Source organism: Echiichthys vipera, assembly GCF_963691815.1.
Source record: "Echiichthys vipera genome assembly, chromosome: 15".
In the NCBI taxonomy this organism is placed as follows: Eukaryota; Metazoa; Chordata; class Actinopteri; order Perciformes; family Trachinidae; genus Echiichthys; species Echiichthys vipera.
In genome coordinates, this window is record NC_139840.1 from 28,028,621 (window position 1) to 28,047,766 (window position 19,146).

Consider the following 19,146-nt stretch of genomic DNA (forward strand, 5'->3'; position numbering starts at 1 on the left):
TCAGAGACAAATGGTTCAAAACATAAAGTTCATTGTTATAACCAGGGTTCTAAATGAACTCCTGCCAACCCGCCCAAATGGTTGTTTTTTTTTCAGATTAAACTAATTCACTAAAGAGGAGGGAGTTAGCTAATGTTAGTAAAGTAAAGTCAAAAGTTCAGATTAAACTAAATGACTAAAGAGGAGGGAGTTAGCTAACGTTAGTAAAGTAAAGTCAAACGTTAAGATTAAACTAAATGACTTAAGAGGAGGGAGTTAGCTAACGTTAGTAAAGTAAAGTCAAAAGTTAAGATTAAACTAAATGACTAAAGAGGAGGGAGTTAGCTAATGTTTGTAAAGTAAAGTCAAAAGTTAAGATTAAACTAAATGACTAAAGAGGAAGGAGTTAGCTAACGTCAGTAAAGTAAAGTCAAACGTTAAGATTAAACTAAATGACTTAAGAGGAGGGAGTAAGCTTACGTTAGTAAAGTAAAAAGTTCAGATTAAACTAAATGACTAAAGAGGAGGGAGTGAGCTAACGTTAGTAAAGTCAAAAGTTCAGATTAAACTAAATGAATTATCAAATGCATTCACTGTGGCACTCTTATTTTCTCTTATTTAAAAATTTGTCTAGTGGAAATTCTGATTGGCTAACTTTAGAAAGTTACCAGCCACATGGGCTTGTGATTAAAAAAGTTGATTTAGAACCCTGGTTCTAACGCTAGATGGTACCAAATTTGACAAAAAAAAAAGCATGTCATCGGGTCCCCAGCAACAGATCCACCAGAACTGAAGCATGGTTCTCAAGATACGTGAATAACACACACAAAGACAGAGATTCCTTGCTTTACAGTTAGATTTGTTACTTTGTTTAGTGGTGTAAGGTTTCACATCTCTAATTTTTATGTTCTGTTTTTTCTTTGTTGTAGCCAATGATTTTCCCCCTTGTTCCCCATAAAGCTTTTGGGTATTTGTTTTTTTCATTAAACTGATGGAGGATTTGGAGAACAGAAAGCTCCACTAATGCTGAATACACTTCTCTTTATCAACAGCATCGGTATGAATCACACAAGTGCAGCTAAAAATGGAGGCAGGCAGTGTGAAATAATTTCCCCGCTGATGTCACTGACGTGATGTGATCCGGTGGTTAAAGTGGCAGGGGGGTGGCAGTCTTTGCTGATGTCATCATTATGGATCGTAGTGTTCTGAGGGTTGAAGCTCAGCCTGAGCCTCTCAGTGCTGGTCTGATGTATCTGGTACCATCTCCCTGACCTGAAAAACTCTTTGCAGGGCCTTGTGGCCCTATTTCGTGCTGTTCGCGTAGCAGCAGTGATGTTCCCTCTCAGCATGCTCTTGATGGGGCAGTGAAATTTCCTCAGGCCGTCTTGCTATGTCTTAGTCAAATATTCACTCCTTCACGTTCTATTTTGGTCTCCGCCAACACAAGAGAGGAATATATGTCAGCAAATCTTAACTATATATAATATAAAGATGGTGGACGCATCTCCTCTTCCTCCCACTGTACAAAAATAAAGCCTAACTATCCCAGAGTCAGGCGTTGTGCTGGTAACATCATTTGGAGCCGGAGTCTAAGAAGTACTGTTCGAGTACCTCCGAATCAGCCGCCCCACAAATCCTCAATCTCAGTTGTCAATCATGACGTCACATCTCCTTTTTTGAAGCATCACATAGTTGAAACCAAAATGATCAGAAAAATTAATTAATTACTTGAACAAATGTTCAAACATGAGAGGAACTAAAAACAATATTTTTGATGACTTGGATTTTTTATTTTGGCCCATGTCCTTTCCACTAACATGGAGGAGGCAGGGTTTTGAGATACTGCATATACAGTATGGCTTCAGTTTTGGGGAGGCCCCCAGAAACACTTTGAAGCGAAATTCGTTTTGCTATTGACTTGAAAATTCTAGAAGAGCTGCATGATTAAATCATTTGATCTCCATTCAGGTTAGAGGTAACCTGGCTGCTCCAGGATTGATTCTCATTGTCTCTGCAGATCCATTATGGGAACTCTGGTTTGGAGATCTTTTGGGAAGGGGCAAAAATACTGGTTGCTGATTGGAAAACCATCTGTCTATCACCAACACGGGCCAAATCAACAAATCAGATGTACTGTATGATGTACTAACAGCGTGGAGGCAAAGCTCAGAAAGTAAACAACATGTGAGTAAAGGATATTTTCGGTTTGTGTAACGTGAATTTAAGGATCAAAGGCCCGATTTCAGGTGCCCGGTCCATATTCAACAGAAGGATCCAGAGAAAAAAGAGTTAGTGAGCAGCTTACTCCATAGCATCTCATCCGTGGAAGCCTCCATGTTGTTTACACTGAACAGTCGCTTCTTGTTTTGTCACACTTAAATCCACCTCAAAACCAACACTGATTGGTTCGGACACTTGGCAAACTTCCACCACACGTTACCAGACTGGTCTGCAAGTAAAATACAATGGAGCTCAGAGATCAGGATGGACTCACTAAGGCTAGGTTAGAGGAGAACTAAACCAGAAGAAGCCAGCTGAGCCGATTTATTTCTAAAGTTCCATGAAAGTACTATGAGTAAAGTGATAATGTTATTTTTTTTTTTTTAAAGAAAATTAGCCAGAACAAGACTGTTTTTTGTATTGTAACAGTCCATGCTGGCCAGCTGTGTGTTGTTTCCTGTCACTGCTCAGAATATATTGCGGCTGTGTAGATATGTTTTCGCAACCCTATGACTACAGTAAATAGATGCGTGTTCTTTGTATCCTAGCTAACCACACAGGAAGTCAACAGCATTAATATTTGTATCTGTTGTCAGGGCAGCTGCCACCGCATGAGGGACACATTTAAAAAAGGGCCAACCAGCAAGGGCACTCTGCTACAGCAGGTGGAAATAGTTTAAAAATAAACTAGGCATTACAGACGTTTTAAAGTGTGGAGGTCTATTTGACTCATTAGAAGTCTCACACCACCTCAATAATGGGATGGTGGTTATGACTCAAATTTCATTTGGGCAGTTAAAATAGTAAATGAGACCATTTCTAACAGGCAAAATTACATTATCAGCCAATTTCAAATAAGAAGCTTCACTAATAAAAATAAAAATATAATTTTTTTCCAAGGATGTATTGGTTATTTCTCGTCAATTCTTGTTTTTCTTTAAGGGGATTTACATGCTGTATGGAAGCTGCCTGAAAGTGGCTCTTCCCAGCTGTTGTTTGAGAAACAGTTCCAGCACCTCTGAAAGCATACAGGTCCATCTCTTAATCTTCCTAGATTAAACATGCTAGTTACATGTCAAGTAATGAGCTTTTAGAGGTACTGACTGGCATGTTTTTAAATCTTTTGGACAGAGTCTAACTAGTTGTTTGTCTTCTGCTTCCGGTTTTTATGCCAAGCTATGCTAAACGCAGTCTGACCTGAACTTTGTACTTAAAGCAGGACCATGTACTGTAACTTTTGCTGAACACAAGTGGTGATAAAAAGTAACCTGACTCTGCCAGATAAGGATTGATTCTCATTGGCATATCTTTCTGGATTTTCGCCCATGTCCTATCCACTAACATGGAGGAGGCAGGGTTTTGAGATACTGCATATACAGGTTGGCTTCACTTCTGGGGAGGCCCCCAGGAATGCTTTTCAGCCAAACGGACATAGTGGCCAAAAATAAGTTTTACCATTGACTTTAAATGTCTAGAAGAGCTGCATGATTAAATCCTTTTTATCTCCATTCAGGTTAGAGGTAACCTGACTGCTCCAGATGGACTGATTCTCATTGTCTCAGCAGATCCATCTGGGAACTCTGGTTTGAAGATCTTTTGGGAAGGGGCAAAAATACTGGTTGCTGATTGGATAAACCCTCTGTTGATCACCAACATACGGGCCAAATCAACCAACCAGATCAACAAAGCATATGACGTACTAACAACGTGGAGGTAAAGCTCAAAAAGTAAACAACATGTGGGTAAAGGATATTTTCCATTAGTGTAACGTGAATTTACGAATCAAAGGCCAAATTTCAGGAGCCCAGTCCGACTGATTTCAGACAATGAGGAAACAGCATACAGGCATGAGGTGAAACATCTGACTGAGTGGTGTGGGGACAACAACCTTGTCCTTAACACCTCAAAGACAAGAGGTGATCATTGACTTCAGGAGGACAAAGAAAACTTGTCTTTGTGTTTCTGTTTCTATTTTGATTTTATCTGATTCTGATATTCCAACAGAAGGATCCAAGAGAAAAAAGCATTAGCGACCAGCTTGCTCAATAGCTGCGCTCATCTCGTGTCAAACCTTTCTCATGTTGTTTACACTGAACAGTTGCTTCTCGTTCCGTCACACTTAAATCCGCCTTAAAACCAATGCTGATTGGTTCAGTCGCTGGTCAAACTCCCAATTCTCTCCACCCAACGTTACCAGACTGCTCTGCGAGTAAGATACAACAGAGCTCAAAGATCAGAATGGTGTCACGAGGCTAGATAACAAGATCATGGCACATTAAACTTCCTTTTATTTTGCATATGAGTCACCCCTGCTGTTTGATGTAGCTATTGAACCTCTTGCAATAATGCTGAGGAATACCTCTAGACTGAGGGGTATACGTAGGGGGACACAAAATCATAAGCTCTCGCTGTATGCCGACGACATCCTCCTCTTTCTGTCAGATCCTGCCACGAGCATCCCGGTGGCTGTTGGTATTATCGAGGACTTTGGGAAAGTGTCGGGCTATAAAATCAACCTGGAAAAAAGTGTGCTTTTCCCAATTAATAGGCAGGCGAGGAGACTATCATTTCAAGCCTATCCTTTCTCAACAAATAAGGATAAATTTACATATTTAGGTGTTACTTTAACAAGCAAACACAAAGATCTATTTAACCACAATTTTAAAGTAGCATTGGATAAGGCAAAACTGGATATGGAGAGATGGTCATCTCTTCCTATGTCATTGGCAGGAAAACTAAATGCTGTTAAAATGACTATAATGCCACGGTTCCTTTATTTGTTCCAGACAATTCCAATCTTCATTCCCAAATCATTTTTTAAAGAATTAAATAAATGTACGTCTACCTTTATTTGGAAAAAAACTGTCGCTCGGATAAGAAGAGAGTTCCTAGAGAGACAGAGGGAGGAAGGAGGTCTAGCCCTACCAAATTATATGCACTATTATTGGGCAGCTAACATACATAAGCTGTTGTATTGGGTCTCAGAGTTAGATGAGGATAAAATACCAGTGTGGGTACATATGGAAAGATATGCATCTAGCCCGGTGTCCCTGTGCTCCCTGATCTGCGCTTCTTTGCCCTTGAGCAAACATCTTTATACAAATAACCCTGTTGTACTTTGTACATGGCTCTATCAAAATCTGGGCCCAATTCAGGACACATTTTAAAAACAGAAAGGCCCTCTTATCGGCTCCTGTTTATGGAAATCATTTGTTTTCCCCTGCCCTTGGGGGAGCAGCGTTTAGAGAATGGCATAGAGCGGGGGTGAAATGCGTCAAAAATCTTTTTAAAGATGGTGTATTCATGTCTGCTGCTCAGCTGGAGAAGGAGTATGGAATCCCCTTAAAAACAAATTATTTCAGATACTTTCAGGTCCGAGATTTTGTGAAAAAGACATTCTCCTCATCCCTCGAACTACCACAAAGTGGATGGATAGATGGGCTTCTGGACATGAATCCGACCAATAAAGGGATGGTTTCCATGCTTTATATGAGTATTCAGAAGGTGGCCTCCCCATCCCTTGATTACATTAAAAATAAATGGGAGGACGAGTTACAGTTAGATATATCAGAAATTGATTGGAGAGGGGCAGTGGAGTTAATACACTCTTCTTCTGTATGTGTTAGACATGGATTGATACAGTTTAAGGTGCTACACCGACTTCATTTCTCAAGGGACAAACTGGCAAGAATATATCAGGGTACTGATCCGACTTGCCCTCGATGTAAACAGGTGCCAGCCAACATAAGTCATATGTTCTGGCGTTGTCCCAGGCTCAAAAAGTTCTGGCTCAAAATTTTTGAAACTTTTTCATCCATTTACAACACAGACATAGAGCCTGATCCTCTGACAGCTATATTTGGTGTGGCATCAGGTGTAGCACAACTCACGAGTGCTCAAAGGAAAGCAATAGCATTCTCTTCATTGCTGGCCAGAAGACTGATTTTATTTAACTGGATAAAGGCAACCCCGCCATCTCATGAACGGTGGGTAGAGGAGGTGATGGCACATCTTAAATTAGAGCGTCTTAGATTTGCTTTGCAGGGCAACACTAAGAGATACTTGAAGGTCTGGCAGCCTTTTATTTTTTATTTCGAACATGAGTTTTCATGTGTTCCAACATAATTAGCAGCTACGATAACCCCCCCCCTGTGTGTCTGGTATTAGTGTGACCTGTGTTGTTATTGTTTGTCTGTAGTCTAGACCTGTTTTGTAATGTATGTTTTGAGTTTACTGTCCGTTTTCCTGAATGGGATGTTTTGCTGTATGCTGTTTGAATATGAAAAAATCAATAAAAACACTTTGATTATTATTATTTTGCATATGAGATAAATGTGTGTGTGTGTGTGTGTGTATGTGTGTGTGTGTGTGTGTGTGTGTGTGTGTGTGTGTGTGTGTGTGTGTGTGTGTGTGTGTGTGTGTGTGTGTGTGGGTGTGGAAATGTTCACCAGTGACATGTTCAAACATGGTATAAAATAAGCACAAGAGAAGAGTCATAGTCAAGTCAGGGGATTGATTCTGTCCGCTGTTTTAAAGTCGCCTAATTTTTGTCTCTTTTATCTTTTATTTTGAAACAACATGTAACTAGCATGTTTGGAGACAGAGGAAACGTGCATGCTTGTGTATGTGTGTGTGTGTGTGTGTGTGTGTGTGTGTGTGTGTGTGTGTCTTACCAAGGTCGCTGTGTCTAATGCAGGTCTTGAGGGCAGACAGGAAGTTATCTCGTTCCTCTTCCTGTTGGAACAGGAAGCAGCTGCGTCCCATATAAGGCAGGTGCAGATACACAGCAAGCATATCTGACGATACCACATAAGAAGAATCCTCCTTCACTCCTAAACACACACAGACACACACAAACAGCATTGTCACCGATGTGGGCTTGACAGTATTTCCCCTGAACTTGAGGTTTATGTTAACCAGTGACAGCCACTCTTGACACTTACTTTTTTTTTAACCCCTTGCCTGTATAAGGACTTAGTACATTATGATTTCAGTTTATGAAGGCTGTCATCATGCTTTTTTATGTCTCAGAAGTTGTTGCATAAATTTTGTTAAAACCATTTGTTACACATCTTTCTCGTTAAATGTAACTTTTTTTTACCACTTGAGAATTGATAAAAATTGGTCAAAAATCCACCCAAAACACCACATTAAAGTGTAATTCCGGCTTAAAACCATGCCATGGTCTTTTTCGACACTTGCATATATCAAATAAGCCATTGAGACAGTTTGTTTCGTGTATAAACTATTAACGGCTCCTTCCTTTTGGATTTGCTTTTGTAGTCCACTTGAATGGACTTAACTATGAGATGAGCTGGTACAGGGGCCAGTAGGTGAGTCCTTAAAACAGCATTTTAATAAACTCTGGGTTCATTGTTGCTGCTTTATTTTCTGTGTAGGGACTCTTCTCATGCTGCTGCAGAGGTTTGCTGTTATTTTGAGCAGTATTAGTGGTTAAAAAAGAAGTTTTAATGCCTTCACCGTACTGCCCCGAGCTAATGACAAACTGCGACTGTTAGCGACAATCTGGGATTTCGCTGTTAATAGTTTATACACGAAAAAAACTGTCTGATGGCTTATTTGATCTGTGCACGTGTCGAAAAAGACCCTGGGATGATTTTACACCGGAATTACATTTTAAGACACCCAGACCTTTGGGCATGGCTTAGATTAGATAAGATTAGACCAAGCTGCTTTCGAAGTAAATATAACCATATACATGTATGTTGAAAAATTTCTGTTTCATTATGATAAATCTTTTGATGTTATGCTTTTAAAATGCAAACAGTACTCGGTCCAATGCAATCTTGCGTAGCAGGAAACCATTTATAATGGGAACCTTCAATGCATGCACGGTCAGAGAAGATGGGAGATTGGAGGAGCTCACACACTGTGCTGAGAGCAGAGGAGTGGAGATCCTAGGAGTCCAGGAACACAGAAGGGTGCACGATGAGAGTACCATCAAATACTGCAGGGTTGAGAGTCACACCTTCATAACCTCCTCGGCATGGAGGTATGAAGCCCAGGCAGCAACCGGGGGTGTAGGGCAACTGTTAAACCCTAGAGCACCCAAAACGCTCCGGAAAACCCTACAATTCTCAGAGCAGATCCTCATCGCCGAGTTTAGTAGCAGTCCAGTAACAACAATCAGGGCAGTGTATTCACCCACCAACGTGGCGTCAGTCCAGGATGCGGAGAAGTTTTACAGGGACCTAGCCACGGCAGTACGTTGTGTCCCTGCACACAACTTCCTGGCCATTCTGGGGGACTTTAACGCAAGACTCGGGCCAGATGACGCCCCATACACTTTTCATGATGACACAAACCGAAATGGAGGGTACATTGCCGCACTACTCCAGGAACAAGAGCTTCTGGCTGCAAACACCATGTTCAGGAAGAGAATGGGAAAAAGATGGACCTTCCAGGACCGTCCCACTGGCATGAGACGTCAACTAGACTTCATACTAGTGAGACGTAAATGGAGGAACTCCATCTTGAACGCGGAGCCCTACAACACCTTCAACTCCGTGGGTTCTGACCACCGGGTGGTATCCATGAGGGTGAGGTTAAGCCTAAGGATCCTAAAACTGAGCCCCAAGATACGCCACGACTGGAGGGCATTCTCTGAAAGCCCAGAACTACAAGCCAGATGCACCGCAGAGTTCAAGGGCCACGTCCGACTACAGGATGTGAGGGAGGAGCTGGGCACGGGGCACATGAAGTTTGTGGAAGCTCACGAGGCAGCAACAGCGAGGTGTGTACCAGTGATACAGAAGGACAGAGGCCCCACAAGATCAAAGCACCCGGACGTCATAACAGCACGTCAGAGAGTGGAGGCAGCACGCTGTGCATTTGATCGCGAACCGTCCGCAGAACAACGCAAGACTCTGAGGGAGGCCAAGCAACTTCTCTTTGCTGAGTACGATAGAATCCAGGGTGAGGAGCTGATGCAAAAAGTCTGCAGAGTGGAAGCAGCTCATGATGAATTCTCTCAACATCGATGACGGCCCTTTCACACCAGGGGAGTTTGCCTCGGTCAAAGCCTGCCTCCCACATGGGAAAAGCGCAGGACCAGATGGCATTACACCGGAGGTAATCAAGAACTGCAACCTTGACGTGGTCATCTTGGAGATCTGCAACCAGGCTCTAATGGAAAACACCATGCCAGAAATCTGGTCTCTCTCCCATATCATCCCAGTACCAAAATCTGGAGATCTTTCAAAACCAGACAACTACCGTGGCATCAGCCTATATCATCGCAAAAATGTTCAACCGGATGATACTGAACAGGATAAAGAGCACCATCGACCCCTACCTCAGGGACAACCAAAACGGATTCTGAGAGGGGAGAACCACCCTAGCCCAGATCCTTGCCTTACGAAGAATCATTGAAGAGGTGAAGCAGTGCTCTGCTTCATTGACTTCAAGAAGGCCTTTGACTCAATCCACAGAGGAATGATGATGAGGATACTCAAGGCTTATGATGTTCCTCCAAACCTGCTCCGGGCCATTGGTACCATGTACACGGGAACGAAAGCCAGAGTGACAACGCCGGACAGCAACAGCGAGGAATTCAACATCCACACCGGAGTGCTGCAAGGAGACACCCCTACCTTTTTATAATAGTGTTGGACTACGCTCTGAGACAAGCTATTAATGGAAGGGAGCTGGAGCTCGGCTTCACTATCATGCCTAGAAGGTCATCAAGACGCCCTCACAGACCTGGACTATGCTGATGATATCTGCCTGCTATCTGACAACGTAAGGCAGGCACAGAATCTCCTTACCAGAGTGGATCTGGAGTGTGCTGAAGTTGGCCTCAGGCTAAATGCAAAGAAGGCCGAGGTCATGACCTACAACATCCCCAAAGAACATCTTCCCCTAACAACATTGGAGGGTACTGCACTAAGGGAGGTCGATGACTTTAAGTACTTGGGCACATGGGTCGGCTCCACAGAACAGGATGTTAAAGTGAGGAAAGCGATTGCCTGGTCTCTCTTAATGGCATGACCAGTGTGTGGAAATCCAACCTCCCGCGGCACATCAAGATCAGTTTCTTCTCTGCGACCGTGGAGTCCGTTCTCCTCTATGGCTGTGAATGCTGGACACTAACACAAGCCCTACAGGAATCCCTGGATGGATTCTACACCAGAATGTTGCGTGTAGTACAGAACATCAAGCAGGACGAACATATCACCAACAAGTGTCTGTACGGGGCATTACCAAGTGTATCAGAAAAGATAGCATTAAGGAGAATGAGACTTGCTGGCCACTGCCACAGACACCAAGATCTCCCAGCCAAAAAGCTTGTTTTGTAGGAACCAACATAGGGGCATCGATCAAGAGGACGTCCCACACCAACCTTTGTGGACGTACTCAAGAAAGACGCTAGTGCAGAGAGCACAAATGAGCTGGCCAGATGTATGGAGAACCAAGATGACTGGAGACGACGATGGTTGGCTCGTCTGAGGACGACATAGAGATAGTAGGCAGATACATGTTGAATGAACTGTTTAGCCTCTTAAATGTGTAAAATGTTTATTCCAGCTGGTAGATGTCCTGATGTCGACACGGTCAAGCTATTGTTAAACGATGTATTGGTATATTGTTGTATACAATTAAGTTATCAAATCAAATTAAATCAGCTTTATTTATATAGCACCTTTCATACATATAAGAAAAGAAAAGAAACCAGATAAGATGGAGTATGGCTGAGCACTGATAGACCGAGTGAGCTTTTACTACCATGGAGTATTCCAGCGCAGGTGTGCTCCAGGTGCGTTTTGGACTCCTCCTCTGTGCTGAACACACTGCCCCCTGCTGTCTGGAGAACCAACTTCGCTGCACCTCCGTGACTGAAAGTCTACAGGTGGAAACACAGGCAAGTCCAGCACTGGCATACATGTTCTAAATGTCATATTTTGTTTGTGTAAGTGTGAATATGTGTAAGTGTCACCTCTATGTTTTCATGTATCTCCACTTCGTAGTTTCTTCTCAGGACAGTGTATTTCTCTTTGCTTTTCCTTCCCTGTTCATCCCAGCAGGAAAACTTTACACTCCCTCTGTACAGCACCTCCTCTGGAGCATACTGAGGCTATACACACACACACACACACACACACACACACACACACACACACACACACACACACACACACACACACACACACACACACACACACGCATACACACACACACATACACAGACACACACACAGACACACACACACACACAGACACACATACACACACACACACACACACACACACACACACACACTCACACACACACACACACACGCGCACACACACACACACACACTCACACACACAGACACACACAGACACACGCACACACCCATACAAAAACACACACACACACACACACACTCGTACACACACACATACACACACACACACACACGCACACACACACACACACGAGCGCACCCAAACACACACACACATACACACACACACACTTTAATGTCTTGGAAAAAAGCACAGTTTTTCCAGCTGCATCCAGGATGAATATGTAGGTAGAGTAAACCAGTGTGGATGAATGGACAGACAGGTGCAGCTCCTACCCCCTTTGTGAGCAACAGGTTCCTACTTTCGTTCTTGGGCTCCACCTCCTGGTGTAAATGTTCGATGTAGGCTGCAGAATACTGCTGACAGTAAAACACACTGAAGCTCTGGAACGTACTGTCGACAAGTCCTGAATAAACACACACATACAAACACACAACAAAGGAGGTCATACTGTATTTCTCTTATTTCCCTTTAAAGCAGCAGTGTGTAGGATTTAGCGGCATCTAGTGGTGAGTTAGAGAGTACAACTGACTGAATACCCCTCCCCTTCCATTTCCAAGCATGGGGTAGAAGCCACGATGGCCTCACCTGTCCTACATATGTAAATACAGATAAGACATGATTCACTCAGGAGGATTATTTATGAATGAAGATATTGATTTGAGGGGATAAATAAAACGCTACTCAGTGTCCCTTTCAAAAATAGAATTCCTTCCATCTCAAACTGAATACTTGTCTTATTCTTTTATTTCATGAAATCATTGGTACCGAGTGTGAAACGGCTGGGATGAGGATCAGCACCTCTAAATCTGAGGCCTTGGCTCTCAGCAGGAAACGGGTGGATTGCTTAATCCAGGTAGGGAATGAGTCCTTACCCCTATGTGAAGGAGTTCAAGTCCCTCGGGATCATGTTCACGAGTGAGGGGACAGTGGAGCGTGAGTTTGGCCCCAGAATCGGAGCAGTGGGGGCAGTGTTGCAGTCGCTTTACTGCACCGTTGTGACGAAAAGAGAGCTGAGCTGGAAGGCAAAGCTCTCAATCTACTGGTCAATCTCCGTTCCTACCTTCACCCATGGTCATGAAAGCTGGGTCATGACAGAAAGAACGAGGTCGCGGGTACAAGCGGCTGAAATGTATTTTCTCAGTAGGGGGGCTGCAGTCTCCCTTAGAGAGAGGGGGAGAGGTTCAGCCATCCGTGAGGAACTCGGAGTAGAGCCACTCCTCCTTTGCGTTGAAAGGAGCCCGTTGAGGTGGTTCAGGATCATCTAGTAAGGATGCCCCCTGGGCGCCTCCCTAGGGAGGTGTTCTAGTTGGAGAGATTATATCTCCACACTGGCCTGGGAACGCCTCAGGATCCCTCATTTAGAGCTGGTTATTGTGGCCCAGGAAAGGGAAGTTTGGGGTCCCCTGCTAGAGCTGCTGCCCCCGCGACCTGACCCCGGATAAGAGGTTGAAGATGAGATGATGAGATCATTGGTACATAATAACTGTAGGTGGTGTATTTAGCTTTGTGCTGAAAATGTGTATTAAAGCTGCACAAATAAATATTTACATTTTTCCAATAAAATAACTATGTGTAAAGTGAACTGGACACTCTTACTTATGAACCTACATAGAAATATCCCTACACTCTGCAGTTTCCTCTCCTGCAGAGTGTTTCAGTCTCTAGGACAGGCCTGGCCAACCCGCGGCTCCCGAGCCGCATGCGGCTCTTTGCCTGGTTTCATGCGGCTCTAACGTTCATATCGAAGTTTGGGTTTGTGTTTTTTCTAATGTGCGTGTTCGCTTCGCTTGAGTTCAATACGGTACTTTCGCCAAACGCGCATGCGCGTTAGATGAAAATACGGCAAAGTTTCCCAGTAGGGACAAAATCTTTTGAGTAAACAAATTGTGTCAAGTTCGCCTTCAAAATGGCAGGGAAAAAATGCACAGCCAAACGAAAATATGAAGATGAACACAGGACGTTTTTAACAGAATGGGAGAGTTTATATTTTTTTGTTGAGCGTAATGGCAAGCCATTCTGCCTTATATGCCAGGCGTCATTAGCGCATTTCAAAGCGTCAAATCTTCAGCGCCATTTCAGCTCACTCCATGCTAACATCGACCAGGAATTTCCAAAAGGAACTGAACTTCGCAAGCACAAGTTGGTCACTTTGAAAAGCCAGGCAGAAAAGCAGAAACAGTTTTTCCACAAATTTACGAAGTCCTCAGAGACCGTAACGCTTGCATCGTATCAACTGGCTTGGAACATTGCGCGGGCTAAAAAGCCATACAATGAAGGGGAGTTCGTTAAAAAGTGCCTCAGTGACGTTGTTGAAATCTTGTCTCCTGAAAACGACAAGCTAAAACGAATGGTATCAGAAGTCCAGCTGTCCCGCCACACTGTTGAACACAGAATATCGGACATTAACACGACTATTGAATCACAGTTGCACTCTGCCCTTCAAGCATGTGAGTATTTTAGTGTCGCATTGGATGAGAGTTGTGACATACAAGACAAGCCTCAATTGGCAATATTTGCACGATCTGTGTCAAACGATTGTGTGATCAAAGAAGAACTCCTTGATATTGTGCCATTAAAAGACAGAACCCGTGGCATAGATGTGAAAGAAACAATGATGGCTGTATTTGCGAAAGCAAATCTGCCCATACAGGAACTAACTGCAATAGCCACGGATGGAGCGCCAGCCATGATCGGGTCTGTGAACGGGCTTGTGGGGCTGTGCAAAGCTGACCAAACATTTCCCGAGTTTTGGAATTTCCACTGCATCATCCACAGGGAGCAACTCGTGTCTAAATCATTGAATTTAGACAACGTCGTGAAGCCTGTGATGGAAATCGTCAACTACATCCGTACACATGCGCTTAACCACAGGCAATTCAAGAATCTTATCGCTGACCTGGACCAAGAGCTTCCAGGTGACCTGCCGCTGCACTGCACTGTGAGGTGGCTATCGAAAGGCAAGGTACTTTCTCGCTTCTTTGAGCTTTTGGATGCCGTGAAACTGTTCATGGAAAAGAAGGACAAGGACTATCCCGAGCTCTCGGACCACGAGTGGATTATGGATTTGGCCTTTTTGGTTGACATGCTGTGTCACTTGGACAGACTGAACCTGACCCTGCAGGGTAAGTTAAAAATGCTGCCTGACCTGGTGCAAAGTGGGTTTGCGTTTGTCAACAAACTGATGCTGTTCAAGGCACATATTCAAAAGGGAGATTTAACGCATTTTCCCACTCTACTAAAAGCCACGGGCACCAGCGTCGCCCTGAATAAGAAAAGAGCTAGATATGCAACACTGGTTGAAAACCTGCACGAAAGCTTCGTGACCCGGTTCCGTGATCTACAACTGAAAAGGCCACAGATTGCATTCCTCGTTGACCCATTTAATGTGGAGACGCACTGTTTGAAAGCCCCGCTAGTCACAGATGAGGCTGCGGCTGAGTTGGAGATTATCGATCTTTGTGAGGAGGACCAACTGAAACCTGCTTTAAGGGAAGGGGTCATTGAGTTCTGGAAAAGTGTACCAATGGAAAAATACCCCAATGTCAAACGGGCTGCACTTAAGATACTGTCAATATTTGGGTCAACATACGTCTGCGAGTCTGTGTTTTCTACCCTGAAACACGTGAAATCAAAGCATCGATCTGTTCTGACTGACACCCATGTGAAAGAATTGCTTCGAGTGGCAACAACTGAATACAAGCCAGATCTGAAGAGGATTGTTCAAGGCAAGGAATGCCAGAAGTCCCACTAAGCACCATGCACAGTAAGAGAAAAAATATATTTTAATTATTATATTTTTGTTTGTGGACTTGGTTGAACTGAGAGTTTGTGTGTGTGAGACAGTGCACACAATGTTCAATGTTGAAAATGACTGGCCCGTGGGCTATAGAAGTCAAATTCTGTCATTATCATGTTGGTGTGTGACATTTACAATAAATCTGGCTAAGCAGAGGTCTGTGTGTGTGTGAGGAAGGGATGAGGCGATGTTCATGTGTGCCCATGTGTATGATGTGGCTCTTTGCGGTAACACAGTAAAAAAATGTGGCTCTTAGGCTCTGACTGGTTGGCCACCCCTGCTCTAGGAGCTAGTCACTATGAGAGGGTCCCTCTTCACTGGGACGCACGAGTACGAGTGGTTCACTTGCTTGGTCTGAGTGGGTTTAGGTTGCTGTGACTGCACATGTGGTGAGTATACATGTTAGCACCCTATTTACTGGCCTCAGCACGCTTTCGTTTTGGTCTTTAAAATCCAGCAGAACATTTACTTTAAAAAGAAAAAATGTTTCTAATATTGGAATAGTTAAGAGTGTATTAAAAGAATAGCTTCACAGCCTAATGATATGGTTTTTTAATGACGAAATACTTACAACATCTCCCACTTTCATTATTTGACTGACTGATGTTAAATATTATTATTATTATTAGTTTGGCCATTTTCCCGCGTAATGGTTGTCGCTCTTCTATCATTCACTTATCAAATATAATTCTCCCTCTGCCACTCTTAAAATGAGTCATTCTGGTATAACTCTGAGACAGGAGGTGAGGCTGATGCACATGCAGAGTTGAGGCTGTGATGTCATTTAAAGTGAAATTCAGCGTAAAATCATCCCAGGTAGCGACTCTCCGGGATTTCTTTGTTAATAGTTGTTACAAGGAAAAAAATGTCCCGATGTCTTATTTCATGAGTGTATTTGCCCAAAAAGATCCTGGGTGGATTTTACGCCCGAATTTTAACACTTTAATGTGTCTGAATTGTCAAAATAACTTGATTTTCAAATCTCATTATTTGAAGTCATATAGTATATAAAACAATACATATTTAAAGATCTATCTGGGATGGCAGAATTCTTAATGCCACCTGTAAAGCTGTGGATAATGGTCTGTTTGAGGTTTGTCAAACGTGTGTGGATCTGAAAGAAGAGGTGAATCATTGGAGGCTCTGGACGTGTGTGACTGTGGCTCAGTCCTAATCTTATGTTTATCATTTGTTTACAGTGTGGCCATTATCACACACTGTTTGGGTCACTCCATAGCCTGACTTTCATCTTACACTCACAGACAACCCATAATAATTTAATAGTTGGAAATGGCTGCAATTACATTCTAGGAGATAAGTGACAGGATATGACTGTGCTGATAACATGTATGGGAATGCACGCATAGAAATGAGCAAAGCCACTAACATAGCACATCATTTTTGTTGAATTTATTTATCCTTTAAAGTCAAAGTTAATTTGAAGCTGAAATTATATATTTTATTTCCCCAAATGTTTTTATTGAATTTTGCAGACAGGCAAAAAGAAAAAGTACAGCAGTTGTACAGTGCATCAGTGCATCTGCCTTAAAGTGAAACAGAAAAACCAAAACAAGGTACAATCAAACAAAACAGAGTAAAAACTAGAGCTGATAACAAAAATAATTAAAGCAATTCAAGAAAGGGGGGGTCTCATCCTCAGCATCATCAGGAATAACAGTATGACTATTACTAATTGAAATCCTAATTTGTGATTTTATCATAAAATACATTTTTATTACAACATTTAAAAACATACAAAAAAGTATGCTAACTGTCCTGGTGGTTGACGCGAGAAACATATGTGCAATGTCCCCACTTTGATTCTTGGGACCAGTACTGCATGTCCCACCCCTCCTCGTGTTTCCTGTTTATCTCTCTGCAAATCCAACATAGTTATGTTATGCCCCCCTCATGCATGCAGAAACACCATATAGCACAATACAGTGCAGTACAACACCACAACTAAGTACAGCCTCCAAAATGACCATATATAGTAACCAACTCCTCTCTAACATCAGAGTAGATTAGAAAGGATAGATGACACTGTTTTTGTTGGTCACGTTTTAAAAATACCCCTAAAACAGCATGGCAAATTATTCATGGGCAGTATATGACGATCAGAAAAGTATGTGGCATTTGTGGACACAAACATACAGAATGGAGGGTAAACCAACCTGCTGCAATGATCACCACTAGGCTGCTTCTGCTGTACTGTAAGTGCCACTGTCACTTCTACCCACACCCTACTGCTTCTGTTAGTGCTTTTGCTTAACATTTGTGTATATCTCTTTCTTCCTCCCCATTCATCCACTTTATTCTCTATGGAAAAGGTCTAACATACAGTAGGCCATACAAGTCCTTATTATATATAACCAGGAGAGTCCTGAGATAAAGAATATCTTTTTTATGGGAGATGTGACCAAACCAGAGAGCAGCATAAATACAAATACATAGCTACAGAAAAGACAAGAAGAGACACAATACAAAGGTAGCAAAAGCACCAAACACCAAACTATCAATGAAACTGCCCCAAAATCTTTCATTTGGATTTAAGAGCATTTATTTTGATTAATTCATTGAGTTTTAAGTCATTCTACAGCATATACCATGCAGAGGGTGCAGAATACACAAATGCCCTTTTTCCTATTTCTGTACAGGCATTTGGGACAGAAAGCATAAGCAAGTCCTGAGAACACAAAGAGTGCTGTCTGATACTTTTCTGTGTTATAGGAGATGTAGGTCGGATGGAAGCAGACCAAGATGGTGGATGAAGGTGTACCAGTGGCAGAGCCTATAGGTGGCCAGAGCTGGCCATCAAGAGTATAACCAGAGCTTTACAATTGGTAATGAAAGAGAAGGAAGCGTGGTAAGCTGTGCCAACTATCTGAAGGCACTGAGTGGAGGCATGTCTATATAAAAGATCACCATAATCCAACACAGGTTAAAAAAAGTAGTAGCTTTTTTCACATAAAAAGATAAACACAACTTCAAACTAAAAACCCAGTTTTAGCCTTAACCTCTTCACCAAGTACTGCACATGTGGCTTAAAAGTGAGGGAGTCACCAATTTAAAATGTCCAGATATACACTCCCCTTTCACCTCAAGAATGACCACCGAAGGTAAATGTTGTGTCTAAAGCTGCAGACTGCACTATAGAAATGTTGATGATAAGAAGAAAAAGAAGTAATCTCTTAGTTTTACCTTTGATATTGCTGATTTTAGCCTCATCCAGCAAGCCAGATGAAGATGCTCCCATAATGGATCTATTTCCCTTCTTCTCAGATGAAAAGCTTGATTCAGTTATCTGAATATATTTACACAAGATACACAGAAATCCTGTACATGCAAACTAAATGGGCTGCTCTGATGTGTCAAGAGGAGCTCATTTCCTCTGTTCTCTGTGAGTCAGTGTGTGGTGAGCTGGGCGGTGCTGTTAAAACACGAGTTGAAATCTATCATGGCAGTTATGCCACCAACTACATCATATACAAGTGTCACAGCCACCCTATAGGACCATCTGCTGGTTAACATACGATTAACACTTTCAATTCACTTCAATTTTGAATTTAATCAAACATGAAACAAGGACAGTAAGGAACAGCAAACACTATATTTTAGCTGTATGCAACATGTTACTCTAACCTCTGCCCCAATAAGAAAAGTCCTAAATTTTAATAATAACTTTTTTGTTATTGTGTCAGTGTGTCAGTGATCAGCCTGCTCCATGTCAGTGATGAATCAAACAGGGGAACCACTCATTTGGACTCATCAATTCATTTGACATCAGTATTTAACGTTAGCCAGTCTTCACGTGGAAGTCTTTCTGTGAGTGCTGT

The 19,146-nt window shown here is 42.6% G+C and overlaps 1 protein-coding gene across 2 annotated transcripts in view; it reads right to left on the reverse strand.

The window, feature by feature from the left end:
• Positions 1-18,647, reverse strand: part of LOC310957537 (protein Niban 1-like) — a 33,278-nt gene extending 14,631 nt beyond the window's left edge. The window contains exons 1-5 of one of the 2 annotated variants that reach the window (XM_083928139.1): positions 18,512-18,647; positions 11,787-11,917; positions 11,156-11,293; positions 10,945-11,062; positions 6,873-7,031 (exon numbers count right to left, since the gene is read on the reverse strand). In XM_083928139.1, the coding sequence (XP_083784265.1) occupies positions 6,873-7,031; positions 10,945-11,062; positions 11,156-11,293; positions 11,787-11,917; positions 18,512-18,566 (601 nt within the window). In that variant the 5' untranslated portion in view covers positions 18,567-18,647. The remainder of the gene's footprint in view (positions 1-6,872; positions 7,032-10,944; positions 11,063-11,155; positions 11,294-11,786; positions 11,918-18,511) is intronic. The other variant, XM_083928140.1, reaches the window with a different exon arrangement.
• Positions 18,648-19,146: the final 499 nt, after the last annotated feature.